We start from the raw sequence: 15,680 nt of genomic DNA on the forward strand, positions 1-15,680 counted from the left end.
TTAAAGAAAAACAACCAAAAGACGAAGCCGAGGAGTTTTACTGGAACTCTCATTTTGAGCTCAGTTCACAGTTATCTTTTTTTGGTTTGTCTCTGATACTCTTGCCTGCTTAGGGATCAACAAGTTAATCATTTACCAAAGTCAAAAAGTGTTTTTTTCTTACATCAGACCACTCAATATTTCCTGTAAATGATGCAGCAATTCCATTTAGACACACCAAAGTCCAGTTACTTTAGAGAAGTCAATTTTCAAAGTCATATTCATGCAACAGGAAGCAAAGAATCCAAAATAATTGGCATGTTCACTTCTAAACTCTGTAGCTTTCTTCTTGAATCAAATGATAAAGTTTGATTATGTTGTTAATGAATCTGTCACGAGTGAGACTGAAGAAGATCCACAACACTTTTGAATTTTTTAACATTTCAACAGTACAGTCATTGCAAAATATACTTGTAACTGCCATTGCAAAATGTGTCTATTAGAATTGAGCAATCTATTGAGCTGATAAAAAAGAGAGGCAGAAAAAGAGTATGACACTTGAAGTATTTGACTGACTGCTTAAATTGTTGTTGTCTCATATGACAATATGCGACAATATGATCCTCATCTCACACTGAAAAAAAAAAATTGCAAATGTAAAAGCTGGACGTCATTTACTGGATCTGACATTGTGGACTTTTTGTAAACACTCAAAAAAACTCAAAGGTCTTCAACTTTATTTGCAAATGGTTGTCATGTGATAACAGATTCTTGGCACATTCAATGAATATGTTCAAAATAGGACCTGAAACTCTACTAAAAAAATAGGACCTTTTTTTCTTCAGAAAATGTTGACTGAATATAAATGTCTAAGTAAATACTATATACCCAGCCAGCAGAGTCATGTGGGGCCCAAATGGGTTTGACCTGGGCTATCTAACTGGGACCCAGCCAGTTTTGCACCCAGTTTCCATGGAGGCCCCACATGGATTTGCCCAGATGAAATGAACACTGCTTAGTGTGCACACTACAGGCTGTTTAATGTAACACTTAATCAGTGTTGGAGGTAATGAGATAATTAAGTGATTGAATAATGATTTTGTATTAGTGAAGAACACCTGCTGTTAACAAGCATAATCATTGAAGGAAAGAGAAACACAAGAACTACTTCCAGCCACAGCCTTGGATGAAATCAACTGAAGATAAAATACATTACATCTCTCAAGATCTGATTAAACAACTCCACAAACAACATTAGCTTCACTTATTACTAACCAGACTGACTTTATTTCTGTCAGACATCTACAGAAGTTTGTATTAAGAATTAAGAAGAGGCTTAGATGTTGATTACTTATTTGAAAGTAATAGTTTGATTTGATGTTACCATTGTGGCGATCAGTGTGTGCTTTAGTCAGGCTCTTGACTTTTTAACACTAGTTTTTCTCTTGACAGCTGTGTCTGTTTGTTATGGTGAGAACAGCAAGAGAAAATATAATCAGATGCTGTAAGCTGATTGATGGTAAGAATATGATCATCATATATTGGCTTAACTCATTGAATCTCAACAATGGTGATGACATGCTTCATGGTGCAATGCATTCTGAGTGCATCATACGAAACTTATCCATGGCTCCCAGAATGCATTGCACCATTGAAGCATGTCACCATTGTTGAGATTCATATGCTGATTCTTGATGTCTGTGTGCGAGTAAAACTCACAGGAAAAATGTAAATGGTGTGATATAGATTGTTTGATGTTCTGATTAAATTCTATTTTTCTCTTGCTGTAGAATCATAACAATAAAACAGAATTAATAACATAATACCCGTACAAACCTCCCACATAATATCAATGAGTTAAGCCAATATATGATGATTATATTCTTATCATCAATCAGCTTACAGCATCTGATTAAATTTTCTCTTGCTGTTCTCACCGTAACAAACAGACACAGCTGTCAAGATAAAAACTAATGTTAAAAAGTCAAGAGCCTGACTAAAGCACACACTGATCGCCACAATGGTAACATCAAATCAAACTATTACTTTCAAATAAGTAATCAACATCTAAGCCTCTTCTTAATTCTTAATACGAACTTCTGTAGATGTCTGACAGAAATAAAGTCAGTCTGGTTAGTAATAAGTGAAGCTGGTAATGTTGTTTGTGGAGTTGTTTAATCAGATCTTGAGAGATGTAATGTATTTTATCTTCAGTTGATTTCATCCAAGGCTGTGGCTGGAAGTAGTTCTTGTGTTTCTCTTTCCTTCAGTGATTATGCTTGTTAACAGCAGGTGTTCTTCACTAATACAAAATCATTATTCAATCACTTAATTATCTCATTACCTCCAACACTGATTAAGTGTTACATTAAACAGCCTGTAGTGTGCACACTAAGCAGTGTTCATTTCATCTGGGCAAATCCATGTGGGGCCTACATGGAAACTGGGTGCAAAACTGGCTGGGTCCCAGTTAGATAGCCCAGGTCAAACCCATTTGGGCCCCACATGGCTCTGCTGGCTGGGTAGAGTTGTTATATTATGGCCCAGTTTCACAGACAGGGCTTAGCATAAGCCAGGATTAGACTTTAGTTCAGTTATGGTAATTAAGGAGCTTTTATAAATGTACCCTTGAAAAAGACATTACTGGTCTGTGCAGCTTGAGACAAAACAATGACAGTGACAGTTGCTTTCAGTTAAAACAGCTCAGATGTGCATTTTAGTCTAGGACTAAGCCTTGTCTTTGAAACCGGGGACATAAGTTATATTTTTATATTCATATTTTCATGTTTTTATACATGATATACAGATTTATATATTATATTTGAGATATATTATATTTTTTGAAGTTTGTGATTTTTGCAACTCTATACCAAACTTAAGACACATGTATACAAAAATACCTAATTTGATTAGATTATTTTATAACAATAAGCATAAAAATCAAAATTAGATTAGATTAAAAAGCTTTGGATCAAAGCTTGGTTTGTAGTAACTGATAAACCTATTTCAGTTTTTTTCTAGGGAATATTATATGTTTGATTTTTTTTTTCTTTTCGTAAAATACTTAGAGTAACAGAGTTGATGTCTGAGCGTTCTGAATGCAATTACTTTATTTGTAAAAAAAAAAAGAAATAAAAAAAATGAGAAAATGGAATGAGATTATTTCCTGACATGCGGGTCCAAATAATATCACTATTTGTTTTTTTTCCCTTGATCAACTGCACCACAAAGCGGTCCCTGCGTGAAGATTAAATGTATGATTGTATTTATTACCTTAAAACACAGTAACATGTTCCCTGTTTGTTTGGACTTTTATTTTGCATTCTAGATTCTAGTTTCCTGTGCCATATGTTGTGCTAAAGGTACAATATGTAATAATTTTGGCTGCTAGAGGTCGCTAGAAGCCTATTCAAAACAAAGGCATAGCTTGAGGATGCCAAGTTTGAGCATGGAATCTTAGGACATGTGGTCTCCATCTCAACGGACAGTGCAAACGAATAAGGATAGGACTCGGGAACAAATCACATTCGTGGATGAGGTTATTTAGTGTGAACCAGAGCAGGACTGAGTGCTGTGGGAGCTGAACGAGGTGCAACACACGCCTCACAAGCAGCAGAACTTTTACAGGTGCTGGTCATATAAATAGAATATCATCAAAAAGTTGATTTATTTCGCTAACTCCATTCAAAATATAAAACTTGTACATTATATTCATTCGTTATTCACAGACTGAAACATTTCAAAGGTTTATTTCTTTTGATTTTGATGATTATAACTAACAACTAAAGAAAATACCAAATTCAGTATCTCAAAAACTTTTTTGTAAAAGTTTCTGATCATTTTGTTTCAGATATCTTTACAACAAATGATAGGTTTTGGTAAACACTCTTACAAAAACCACAAACTCAAACGAAAAGCCAAGAGTCAAACTGCCCAACTAAAGGAACCACTGACCACCAAAATGGTGACCAAGCATTTTCAATAAAACATCAACATCTAAACCTCTGTTAATTCTCAAAAAGAGCTTCTGCTGAGATCTTGAGAGATTTAATGTCTTCTTTAATCTTCATTTGATTTCAGGCTGTGTGGCTTTAGGTCAGTTGTAGTTGTGTTTCATTTTCTGAGAGTGCAAACACTGATTCAATGCCACTACCATTGATTTTTTTATTGAAATGTCAACATTTTTTCAACATTAATTGAGGGTGCAAAAGTGATATTGATTCAATGATGTTAACGTTGACACATTAACATTGATTTAACATTATTTCGATGCTATTTGCTTGCTATCTGGGTTGTGGTCCCAGCACATCCAATTTAGGTAGTGGTCTCAGCACATCCAAGTCTGATGGTCCCAAGTCCAGGAAGTCCTACCACTATCAGTTTTACTTCCTGTAGTGGCAGTTGCCATCTTATGTGTTTGGGCTGCACAAATGTTCACAGCTGGTGGTGGTGACCGCTACAGCTTCTCCTGAGGTGGTGGCGAATGTTACAGATCCTCCTGAGGCGGTGACGTCAACTATAGCTCTTCCTGAGGCAGAGGTAGACATTCCAGGGGTCAGAAAGTAAAAGTCCTGCCATATTTTTATCTCATCCACTGAAGCATTAATGAGATAAATAAGTGATTAATTGAGTGATGATTGAGCATTATTGAAGACACCTGATGATAACAAGCAGAATCACCAAAGGAGAAAATCACTATTTTTAAGTTACCATCATCGAGGTCAGGGTTTGTTTTAGTTGAGCTCTTGACCCTTGCCTTTTCAGTAATAGATTTTTTTGGGCAGTTTTAACTACATAAAAACCAACCAGATAAACAAAGTAAAAAGACAATCAGATGTTGGTTATGTTTTTACATAAACATTATTTGATCTGAATCACTGAACTTGTTTAGAGCCCAATCTCTGAGTTAATTTTACATTGATTACAGCAGCACTGTGATTCTACAGCACAAGATCAGCTTTTACAATATAATTATTTTTTTTTTCAAATTTTTTTTTTAAAGAAATGTTCATTTAAACACACAAACATCAAGAATCATCCTGTGAATCTCAACAGTGGTGGCCATCATAAAGCATGTTGCAGTGCATTCTGGGAGCCACCAATCAAAATTCATCCATGGCTCCCATCATGCATTGCTGTATGAATAAATTATGAGCTAAATTGTCTTAGTAATTTCATTTATTCTCACTATTAAAATGTTGCTGTTTTTCTGTGACTTTTTATTAGCTTGTTTTCTAATGTTCAGAGTTGATCTGTTGATCAGAATATGTTGCTTGTCACCGTTGTTGAGATTCACAGGCTGATTCTTGATGTCTGTGTGTGCCTATATATATATATTTATTTATTTTGTGATAAGGACAACTTTTAAAAAAAAATCTGTATTGTAAAAGCTGATCAGTCAATCATCACTCAATTTATCACTTAATTATCTCATTAATGCTTCAGTGGATGAGATAAAAATATGGCAGGACTTTTACTTTCTGACCCCTGGAATGTCCACCTCTGTCCCAGCCAACATAGCATAGTGGGGCCCAGATGGGTGTCACCTGGGCAGCCTAACTGGGGCCCAGACATTTTTGTCAACGGTTTCCATGGAGGCCCCACATGGATTAGCCCAGATGAACTGAACACTGCTCAGTGTGAACACTACAGGCTGTTAAATGTAACACAGAAACATGCTGGAGTTAATTAGATAATTAGGTGATAATGAGCAGAATCGCTGAAGGACAGAGAAACAACTATGACTTCAACCACAACCTTCGATGAAATCAATTGAAGATAAAAGACATTAAATCACTGAAGATCTGATTAAACATCTCCACAAACAGCATTACCAGCTTCACTTATTACTAACCAGACTGGCTTTATTTCTGACATTCATCTACAAAAGTTGTTATTGAGAATTACCAGAGGTTTAGATGTTGATGATTTGTTGAAAATAAGTTTGGTTTGATGTCACCGTGATCGAGGTCAGCGCTTACTTCAGTTAGGCAGTTTGACTCTTGACTGTTTTAGTGTTTCTCTGTCTGCTCTTGCTATTTGTTATGGTCTGCTTCAGCAAAAATATAGTAATTTAGTGGCTTAATTCACTGATCTAACGACTGAGCTTTTTATGAGCAAAATGTGATTAACTTTGTGCTGGATCTTTTCTTGAGTTACAACAATAAAAATGTTTTAATCATAAAGTCGGAAAAATATATTGTTCACTAAACACTTCAAACCTCCTGCAAGATTCACTTACACACAGACATCAAGAATCAGCATATGATTCTCAGCAATGGTGACATGCTGCAATGCATTCTGGGAGCCATGGATGAGTTTTGTATGAGGCACCCAGAATGCATTGCAGCATGAAGCATGTCACCACTGTTGAGAATCATTCGCTGATTCTTGATGTCTGTGTGTGAATAAATCTTGCAGCTGTTTTGAAGGATTTAATGTACATCGTATTTTTCAGATCTATTCTTCTGCTCTGGTTTTTGTAACTTTTTTTTTTTTCAGTTGTTCTGGAGGAGATCCAGCACAAAATTAATAATTTTTTTTTCATATAAAGCTCAGCCATTAGATCAGTGAACAAAGCCATAAAATAATGACAATTAGATTCATATCTTTGAACAGCTGACAACAGCTAAACACATTGTCTTTTTTTTACCATAACAAACAGCAAGCGCAGGCAAAGAAACATTATTACTAAAACAATCAAGAGTCAAACTGCCTAACTGAAGTAAGCGCTGACCTCGATCATGGTGACATCAAACCAAACTTATTTTCAACAAATCATCAACATCTAAACCTCTGGTAATTCTCAATAACAACTTCTGTAGATGAATGTCAGAGATAAAGTCAGTCTGGTTAGTAATAAGTGAAGCTGGAAATGCTGTTTGTGGAGATGTTTAATCAGATCTTCAGTGATTTAATGTCTTTTATCTTCAGTTGATTTCATCGAAGGCTGTGGCTGAAGTCGTAGTTCTTGTTGTTTCTCTGTCCTTCAATGATTCTGCTCATTAATGGTTTAGCCCAGATGAAATGAACATTGTTCAGAGTGCACACTACAGGCTGTTAAATGTTACATTGAATCAGTGTTGGATTTAATGAGATAATTAAGTAATTAATTGAGTGATGATTGAGAATTATTGAAGATAGCTGCTGTTAACAAGAAGAATGAATGAAAGAAAGAGAAACAACAAGAACAGAAAAAATCGAAACACTAGAACTACAACTGAGTTCAGCCGCAGCCTTAGATGAAATTCAACTGAAGATAAAAGAAGACATTAAATCTCTCCAGATCTCAGCAGAGGATTAAACAACTCCATATACAGAAGCTCTTATTGAGAATTAAGAGAGAGTTTTTTTGTTGTTGATGTTTTATTGATTTTTTTTATGTTACCATCATGGTGATCAGAGTTTACTTAAGTTGAGTAGTTTGACTTGTTTTTATAGTGTCAGAGTTTCTCTGGCTGCTGAAACTGAATTAGTTATGGCAAAAAAAGCAAGCGAAAACACAATCTGATGCTGTGACTTCTTCATGATAAGAATATAATCTCTGCGCAGTGGCTTAAGTCATTGATCTTATAACTGAGTTTAATATGAGCAATAGCTGTATTTTATTGTGATTCATGTAAAGATTCAGCGCAGTTTTAATCAGAAAATCTGAATGAGTTTTAAAACAGATTGTATACTAAACACTTTAAACTACAGTGAGAGATACTCAAAAACAAACATCAAGAATCAGCGCATGAATCTCAACAATGGTGACATGCTTAATGCTGCAATGCATTCTTTTTTGCAGGATGCACCCAGAATGCATTGTGGCATGAAGCATGTCACCATTGTTGAGATTCATACGCTGATTGTAGATCTCTGTGTGTGAGGAAGTTTTGCCAGAGTTTTAAAGTGTTTAGTGTACCATGTGTTTTTAAATTAATTCAGCTTTTCTGACTAAAACCATTTCATCATTGTATTTCTAGAAGAGTTAACACGAACTTAATGTTTTACTCATATAAAGCTCAATCATTAGATCAGTGATCAAATAAGCCACTACATGTGTACATTTTACACAGTAAAACTAACACTAAAAAAATTAAGAGTCAAACTGCGTAACTGAAGCAACGACTGACCTCGATCACGGTGACATCAAACAAAACTATTATTTTCAACAAATCATCAACATCTAAACCTCTGGTAATTCTCAATAAGAGCTTCTGTAGATGTATGTCAGAAATAAAGTCAATCTGGTTAGTAATAAGTGAAGCTGTTAATGCTGTTTGTGGAGATGTTTGATCAGATCTTCAGTGATTTATTGTCTTTTATCTTCAGTTGATTTCATCGGAGGCTGTGGCTGAAGTTGTAGTTCTTGTTGTTTCTCTGTCCTTCAGTGATTCTGCTCGTTATCACCTAATTATCTCATTAACTCCAAGACCAATTCAGTGTTACATTTAACAGCCTGTAATGTTCACACTGAGTAGTGTTCATTTCATCTGGGCTAAACCATGTGCTAAACAAGGGTGTGCTGGTTGGGAGGCGTCCGACCAGCAGGACTGTGACAGTTAAGGGGTTAAGCAACACAACTCACTTACTGTATTTTCTTGGATCATCATTTAATTTTGTTTGTCTGGTTGGCTTTAATGCAATTAAAACTACTCAAACAAAATCTAATATTAAGAAGGCAAGGGTCAAGAGCTCAACTAAAACAAACCCTGACCTCGATGATGGTAACTTAAAAATTGTGATTTTCTCCTTTGGTGATTCTGCTTGTTATCATCAGGTGTCTTCAATAATGCTCAATCATCACTCAATTAATCACTTATTTATCTCATTAATGCTTCAGTGGGTGGAATAAAAATATGGCAGGACTTTTAATCTTTGACCCCTGGATTATCCGCCTCTGCTGGGCGGCGTCAAAACGAATGTGACAGTCACGCGGGTTTGGCGACTTGAGTCCCCTGCTGTGTGGACAAGTAGCTTTAAATAGTAGACGTGCCTGGGAGAGGGAACTTTCTATCTCTTTAAGTGAGGAAGAATGGGGTAATATTTGGAAGTATGCCAAATCCATTTCAGTATGCAATCGTGTCAAGGCAATACAATTTAAAATTGTACACATAATGCACATTTCACCAAACTGTAGACATGCATTTAACAATACCCATTCACCTCTATGCCTTAAGTGCAAAACACAAGTTGGCACACTCACTCACTGTCTTGTAATCAGTGATGGAGTATTTTATCCATCCAATAGAAAACAATTGTAGAATTTGTTTGCTTACTATAAAAGCTAGAAGTGTTGCGAGGCCCTCTTGGCCTTTGTAACTGTAAGGGTCAAACAAGTTTATTTGAGCATATTTTGTTGGTAATTTTCCACCAGACAACAGGTGGCTGTGAACTGAACAAGACCATTATTAAGGGTGTCAGGTGAAGGCTTCTTGCCTCTGGGGAGTGTTGACTGTTTTGATACAATGTTTCATTTGGCCAATGGGAAAAGGGTTGACCATCAAATTGGCAGAAGGCCCATGAGAAATGAAGTCAGAAGATGTACAGTAGCTGGAAGCTGGTCACCCTTACTAAGAAAATTCTCTTACATAAGAAACACCTGCAATTACTATGGCAGAAAGGTCGGGGAGTACATCGGAAGGAGGTGTGGGAGAAGAGCCCCCGTAGATGATATCATGGAAATTAAATGTTAGGGTGAATCTTACCAGCCAATGATATTACTTTGGTATATTTTAAGAGATAAGAAAAAGCCAATGATATTAATTTGGTGTGTTTTTAAGAGATAAGAAAAATGTATAAAACTGTGCCCCGACTAAGGGAGCCTCAGATGCAGAGCTGGCATCTCACTTTGTTGCTTGACAATAAAATTAAAGGGGTGGTTACATGTTTTTTTTCTTGGCTTGACTGTGTTTTGGGGGCACAGTTTAACATGTCTTAATGCTTCGTTTTTTTTTAAATGCTGTATTTTTCATATATTTTATCTTAATTCTACACCTCTGTTTCCACTGTCATATGAACGGCTTGTTTGACTTCCTGCTTCTATGAAGCCACTCCCTCCGACATACGCAATGTGCTCAGATTGGTCAGCAGGTTGGTTACTGGCCCAGTCTGTCGTGATTCGCTGAAGCGTCCGGAAACGCCACGCCCCTTACCATTCGTAGTTACGCGCTTAGGTGGAAAGTAAATAATAGCGCCTACATTGCTGTATCAAATTGAGCCAAATCAGACCCAGAAGAGGAAAAAGTAGAACATCTGCAATCGCGGCTTTTGAAGGATGTTTATGAATGGTATTTCATTTAGTATTTGTGTCAAAGTGTTTAGATATGCTGTCACTGCTGTTTGTTAGCTTTCAATATACAGTTTTATCCTGATTAAAGCTTTACTGTAGTAAATACATGCCTGAGTAGTCGCATTTTTGTAAAGGTAGCGTTTAATTTATAGCATGAACAACTGTTTGTCTATGAACATAGAAGTTTGTTGGTGTTTGTTGCACTAGAATTTAGCTAACTAGCAAGCAAAAACGAGTTGCTCTTTGTATACGTCCTAGATGCATTAAAAATAGCAACAGAACTATAACATTACGTTTAAAAGACAAACAATAAAACGTACTTACAGTTTGGGGCTGATAAACAGCAGCTTCTGCTTTTAAAGTGGGAACTGCTTCATCTTTCAGTAAAAGTTTTTGTGTAAATCCAGCATTGAACTCGTGTAGATTCTGGAAGCTGTCTTCAGCACCGCATTCAGTGTAGAAAATATCACAGATTATAATGGGTTATATATCTTTTGACGCGTCGCGTCGCGCAGCTCGCGTTCGGTGTAAACAACTCTTCCGCTTTCATTATGCTGCGCCACATGGCCTCGCCCACTTTGTTGCGTGTTCCCGGGGGCAGTGTTTATGTTAATAGCAAGGGTTTATGATGTCACCAACCCGGTAAGAAGCTCGTTGTAGTCCAAACCACCCGTTTTTGTAGGCAATAAACTGCCATAACTTTAAAAGATAATATCTCCTTTTGCATTGAACTTTCAGTGCTGTAACTTTGCAGATACTGTTTATGCTGAAGCAGCAACATTACACACTAACTAAAGTTAAAAAAGTGAAATCGCATGCAACCACCCCTTTAAATACTTCAGAGACCTGTAACTTTGACTCTTTGAGTTTTTCTGAGACCTGAAAACTTAGACTTTGAAATGAGTAAAATCTTTGATAAGGAGTTGGTTCTGGATCCTCTATTGTTGATCCTCGGTCTGTCGGATAAAGCTTTGACTTTATCAGATGAAAAGAGACTTTACAATCTTCTCACATTTGCAGCCGGGAAAAACATATTATTGAGATGGATAAGTGATAAGACTCCAACCATATCTGGGTGGCACAAGATTTTAATGGAACTAATCCCATTGGAATATTTAAAATGTTTTGTAAATGATCATCCAGATCAGATGTCTGGAAGCCTTAAATCAGTAAGCTAGGGATTGATGTGTCAACTATCTTGATGAAGGGTTTTCCGATTCATGTACCCCAAGTGAGTGCATGAATTTTTGAACTTTGTTTTGTACTACCACTGTGTATTTAGTGTGGTTATCCATTTAATTTTCAAGTATCTAATTTTTCTTTTCCTTTTTAGTGAGCTAGGATAAATATGTTTATTGTTACCTTTATTTTCTTCTATACATCTCCTTCTTCAATGACTATGGTTTATATTCATGTGCGTTTTGTTTAAGTTGCTCAATAAATTTACTGTTAAAAAAACAAAACAAATTGATGAGTACAAAAAGATGATGACAACATCATCACAACACCCAAAAAATCTGATAAATGTCATGTTGGTTTTTCCTGCCATAACAAATGTGTTTCATAAACACTCAGTTACAGCAGCCAAAGAAAGCTAACGAAAAAGAGTCAAGAGTCCAGCTAAAGCAAACACTGGTCACCACGATGGTGACTGAAAACTTCAATACATTTTTATTTTCAATAAATCAATATCCAAATCTGTTAATTCTAAATAGGAACTTCTGTATGAAAGAAATAATATCAAACTGGTTTGTGAACTGGTTTCAAACTCAGTGTGGCTGAAGTCAGTTGTAGTTCTTGTGTTTCTGCTCATCTCTTCTCTTTTTTCTGGTCTTGTTTCTCTGTCCTTCAGTGATTCTGCTAATCAGGTGTTCATCAGTGTCTGAATTCACTCACTTCTTTTCATTCACTCTGTCAAATGTACTATATTAGTGAACTGATGTAGGGAATAGTGAATGAGGGTATAGGGTGTGATTTGAACACAGCCTCTGAGTGTCGACTTTGAGCGACGTTAACTCACAGTATATTCCTGTAGGCTATTTTCTCAAAGATGACAAATATTACCCAGAATGCAGTGTTTCTACAGTATATTACTGTTTTAATGGAGTAATATATGCAGTTTTTCTACAGCAAGGTTTTAAGTGTGTGTGTAAATTGCTTATGTTTCTAATATGTTTTAAAAAGATAAATGAGCCTGATTCTACATTGTGTACAGGACACAGAAAACAGATGTCATTGTGAAAAATGTATGTTTACCCAGTTGTCCCCATTAAATGACAGATATTTACTAAATATGAAGCAAAAAAAAAAAAAAAATTGTCAACCATATTTTTTTTTTGCCAAATAGACCGCAAAGATAATAGGAGGGTTAAATCATTGTTAATCTGTCAACATTTAATCAATATCACTTTTGCACCCACAATTAACGTTGAAAAAATGTTGAAATAATAAAAAATAAAAAAAATCAGTTGTAATGGCATTGAATCATTTTTACAATGTGATGTTGATTCAACATCATGCTTGCACTCTCAAAAAATGAAACACGACTACAACTGACTTAAAGCCACACAGCCCGAAATCAACTGAAGATAAAAGAAGACAATAAATCTCTCAAGATCTCAGCAGAAGATCTTTTTGAGAATTAACAGGTTTAGATGTTGACGTTTTATTGAAAATGCTTGGTCACCATTTGGTGGTCAGTGGTTCCTTTAGTTGGGCAGTTTGACTCTTGGCTTTTTGTGTGAGTTTGTGATATTTGTAACAGTGTTTACCAAAACACATCATTTATTGCAAAGAAAACTAGAAACAAAATGATTGAGTGATATATTATTCTGCCTCGCAAAACAGTTTTCCTGACTAAAAGTGGCTAAATATATATTCTAATGCTTTCTTGCCACAGATTACATTCTGAATTTTATAAAAACAACTATGGAAAAAAAATAAATAAAAATTGACACACACAGACATCAAAAATCAGCATATGAATCTCAACAATGGTGACATGCTTCTTGCCACAGCAACTGCTAGGAGCCACCATAGTATACAACTCATGACTCCCAACATGAATTGCAGCATGAAGCAGCTCACCATTGTTGAGATTTAAATGCCATTTCTTGATGTCTGTGTCTAAAGATCAGATATTTTGTGCTTTTTAAAAGTTAAGATTCAAAATGCCTGATCTTTAACAAGAAAGTACAATCCAAGAGTCAAACTGCCCAACTAAAGAAAACACTGTTCACCAAAATGGTTACCAAACATTTTCAATAAAACATCTAAACCTCTGTTAATTCTCAAAGAAGTTCTGCTGAGATTTTGAGAGTAGTGATGGGAAGTTCGGTTCTTTTCCGCGAACCGGTACTTTCGGCCCCTCATTCGAGTCCTCTCATAGCATCAGTTGTCCTAGTTAGCCGGTGCTGTGATGTTACTGTTCGGTAGCTTCAGATCACACGCTGAATCACGCATGCGCAGTATCATCAGCTCACCGGTTCTCAAATCGGACACGTCCGAAAGAAGCGGTTCTTCGGTTGTGTACTGATGATCCGAAAACCGTTGCAACCGATTCTACTCGAGAACGAGATTGAGATTCGAGAACCGCGAGAGCGATTCAAAAGGAGTTGCCAGTTTGCTCTCGCTGTAGTTTGATTACGTCATTTTTTATCTTTATATCACCTTGTTTAGAAATTAAAGCTGTCCATGGATTATTTATGAAACAAATAAATGTTTAGTTTGATAAATCTAATTGTTTTCTATCTTTAAAAAAATAACTTGAAAGCACAACTGCACAACCTTTTATATTGCTTTTTAAATAATATTAATATAGAAAAATGAATTTGTAGAACTATTTCTGAACATTAGTTTGATCTGTGTACAAAATATGTTCATGTTGGCATGTAGTTTATTATGTGCAGTATTATGTACAGTATTTTATGCTATTAATCTGCTATGGTGTATTTGGAAAAGCACAATAAACTTTTTGTATTTTGAATTAAGTCATAAACATATTTTCAGTATGTTTTATATTATCACACTGTCCGATGTTCAACAAAACTTGACTAACGTGCTTTTCGTTCGCTTGAAAAGTTAAACGCATGCGCAATATCATCAGCTCACCGGTTCTCAAATCGGACATGTCCGAAAGAAGCGGTTCTCGGTTGTGTACTGATGATCCGAAAACCGTTGCAACCGGTTCTTGACTCGAGAACGAGAACCGTGACAGGCCGTGTAAGTTCGTTCGTGTGCGTCGCGCATGCTCACTCATATCAGCTGCTCTGCAGCTCGTGCCCATCATTATCAGTTCTCTCTTTACAGCAGGTTAAGTCACGGTACTGTTGGAGTAACTGAATAATTTCGGAATGTTGGTTTATTTCGAGAGGTAGTGTCAGGCACGTCAAAAAGTGAGTAACTTTAGTAATTTGTGGATTCATGTTTGCTTACTGGAGATGCGAACTGTTTGGAACGATTCAGACCGATTTGGTGAACTGGTTCAACCGGTTCACTGAAAAGAACCGGTTAAAAAGAACGATTCGTTAGCGATCCGGACATCACTATTTGAGAGATTTATTGCCTATCAGTTGATTTCAGACTGTGTAGCGTCACATAATTGCTAGATTCAAACTGAGCTTTCGTGCTTTGGCTGTGAGACGGATGCAGGCAGCTCTTGTCATATATCACAGCTATGCAGTTATAGTTGTTTCATTTTCTGAGAGTGTAAACATTGATTCAGTGCCATTACCATTGATTTTCTATTGAAATTTCAACAATAATATATATAAACAGTGGTCACATTTGTAATCAACAGGAAACCTATAGGGTAGAAGGTTTAATAACTCGTGTATTTCCCACATATTTGCACAATAGAAAATACTTGATTAATTGCTACTTTCTCTTTGGTCTCAAAGACTTTTTGCAATCAATTTTTGAAAAGTTTTTCATTGTACTCTGTACAATACACATATGCTCTCTTAGCTGGCGTTAAATGAGGTAATGTGGGTTTCATACAAGCACAATTTTAAATATGTTGAATTTTATCATTTATTTAAGTTTAATTGCAGAAATTGCAGAAGTTTTTGCTTTGTAGATGTTTTATTCACTGTCACTCACACAGTGGTAAAGTCATCTCTCCATCATTACATGTTTGTATTAGGTCTATTGAAGATCTGCCTCTCTTACAACTAAAGGTGATTCTATCCCCATGTGGTGAGAATATCTTTTGCCGTCCACCCCATCGCAGCTCTATACCTCTTTCATCCATTTTCTCCACAGACACTGAACAGGGCTCTGAAACAATCCCAACATCTCACTCTCAGTGTTACAGGATACATTCATTGATTCATCAGAACTAGAACTACAACTACAACTACAAGAACACATCAAACTTACAAAAAGAAAAAAAGTTAAATAAAATGAGACTATCCTTACATGTCTT

At 36.0% G+C, this 15,680-nt stretch overlaps 1 protein-coding gene across 2 annotated transcripts in view; it reads right to left on the reverse strand.

Annotated features, from left to right (window-relative positions):
• Positions 1 to 15,680, reverse strand: part of LOC137027788 (complement factor H-like) — an 80,536-nt gene that overhangs the window by 26,565 nt on the left and 38,291 nt on the right. For both annotated transcript variants that reach the window (XM_067396294.1, XM_067396293.1), the window contains exon 8: positions 15,425 to 15,532. In XM_067396294.1, the coding sequence (XP_067252395.1) occupies positions 15,425 to 15,532 (108 nt within the window). The remainder of the gene's footprint in view (positions 1 to 15,424; positions 15,533 to 15,680) is intronic.

The sequence above is a fragment of the Chanodichthys erythropterus genome, chromosome 10 (genome assembly GCF_024489055.1).
Source record: "Chanodichthys erythropterus isolate Z2021 chromosome 10, ASM2448905v1, whole genome shotgun sequence".
NCBI lineage: Eukaryota > Metazoa > Chordata > Actinopteri > Cypriniformes > Xenocyprididae > Chanodichthys > Chanodichthys erythropterus.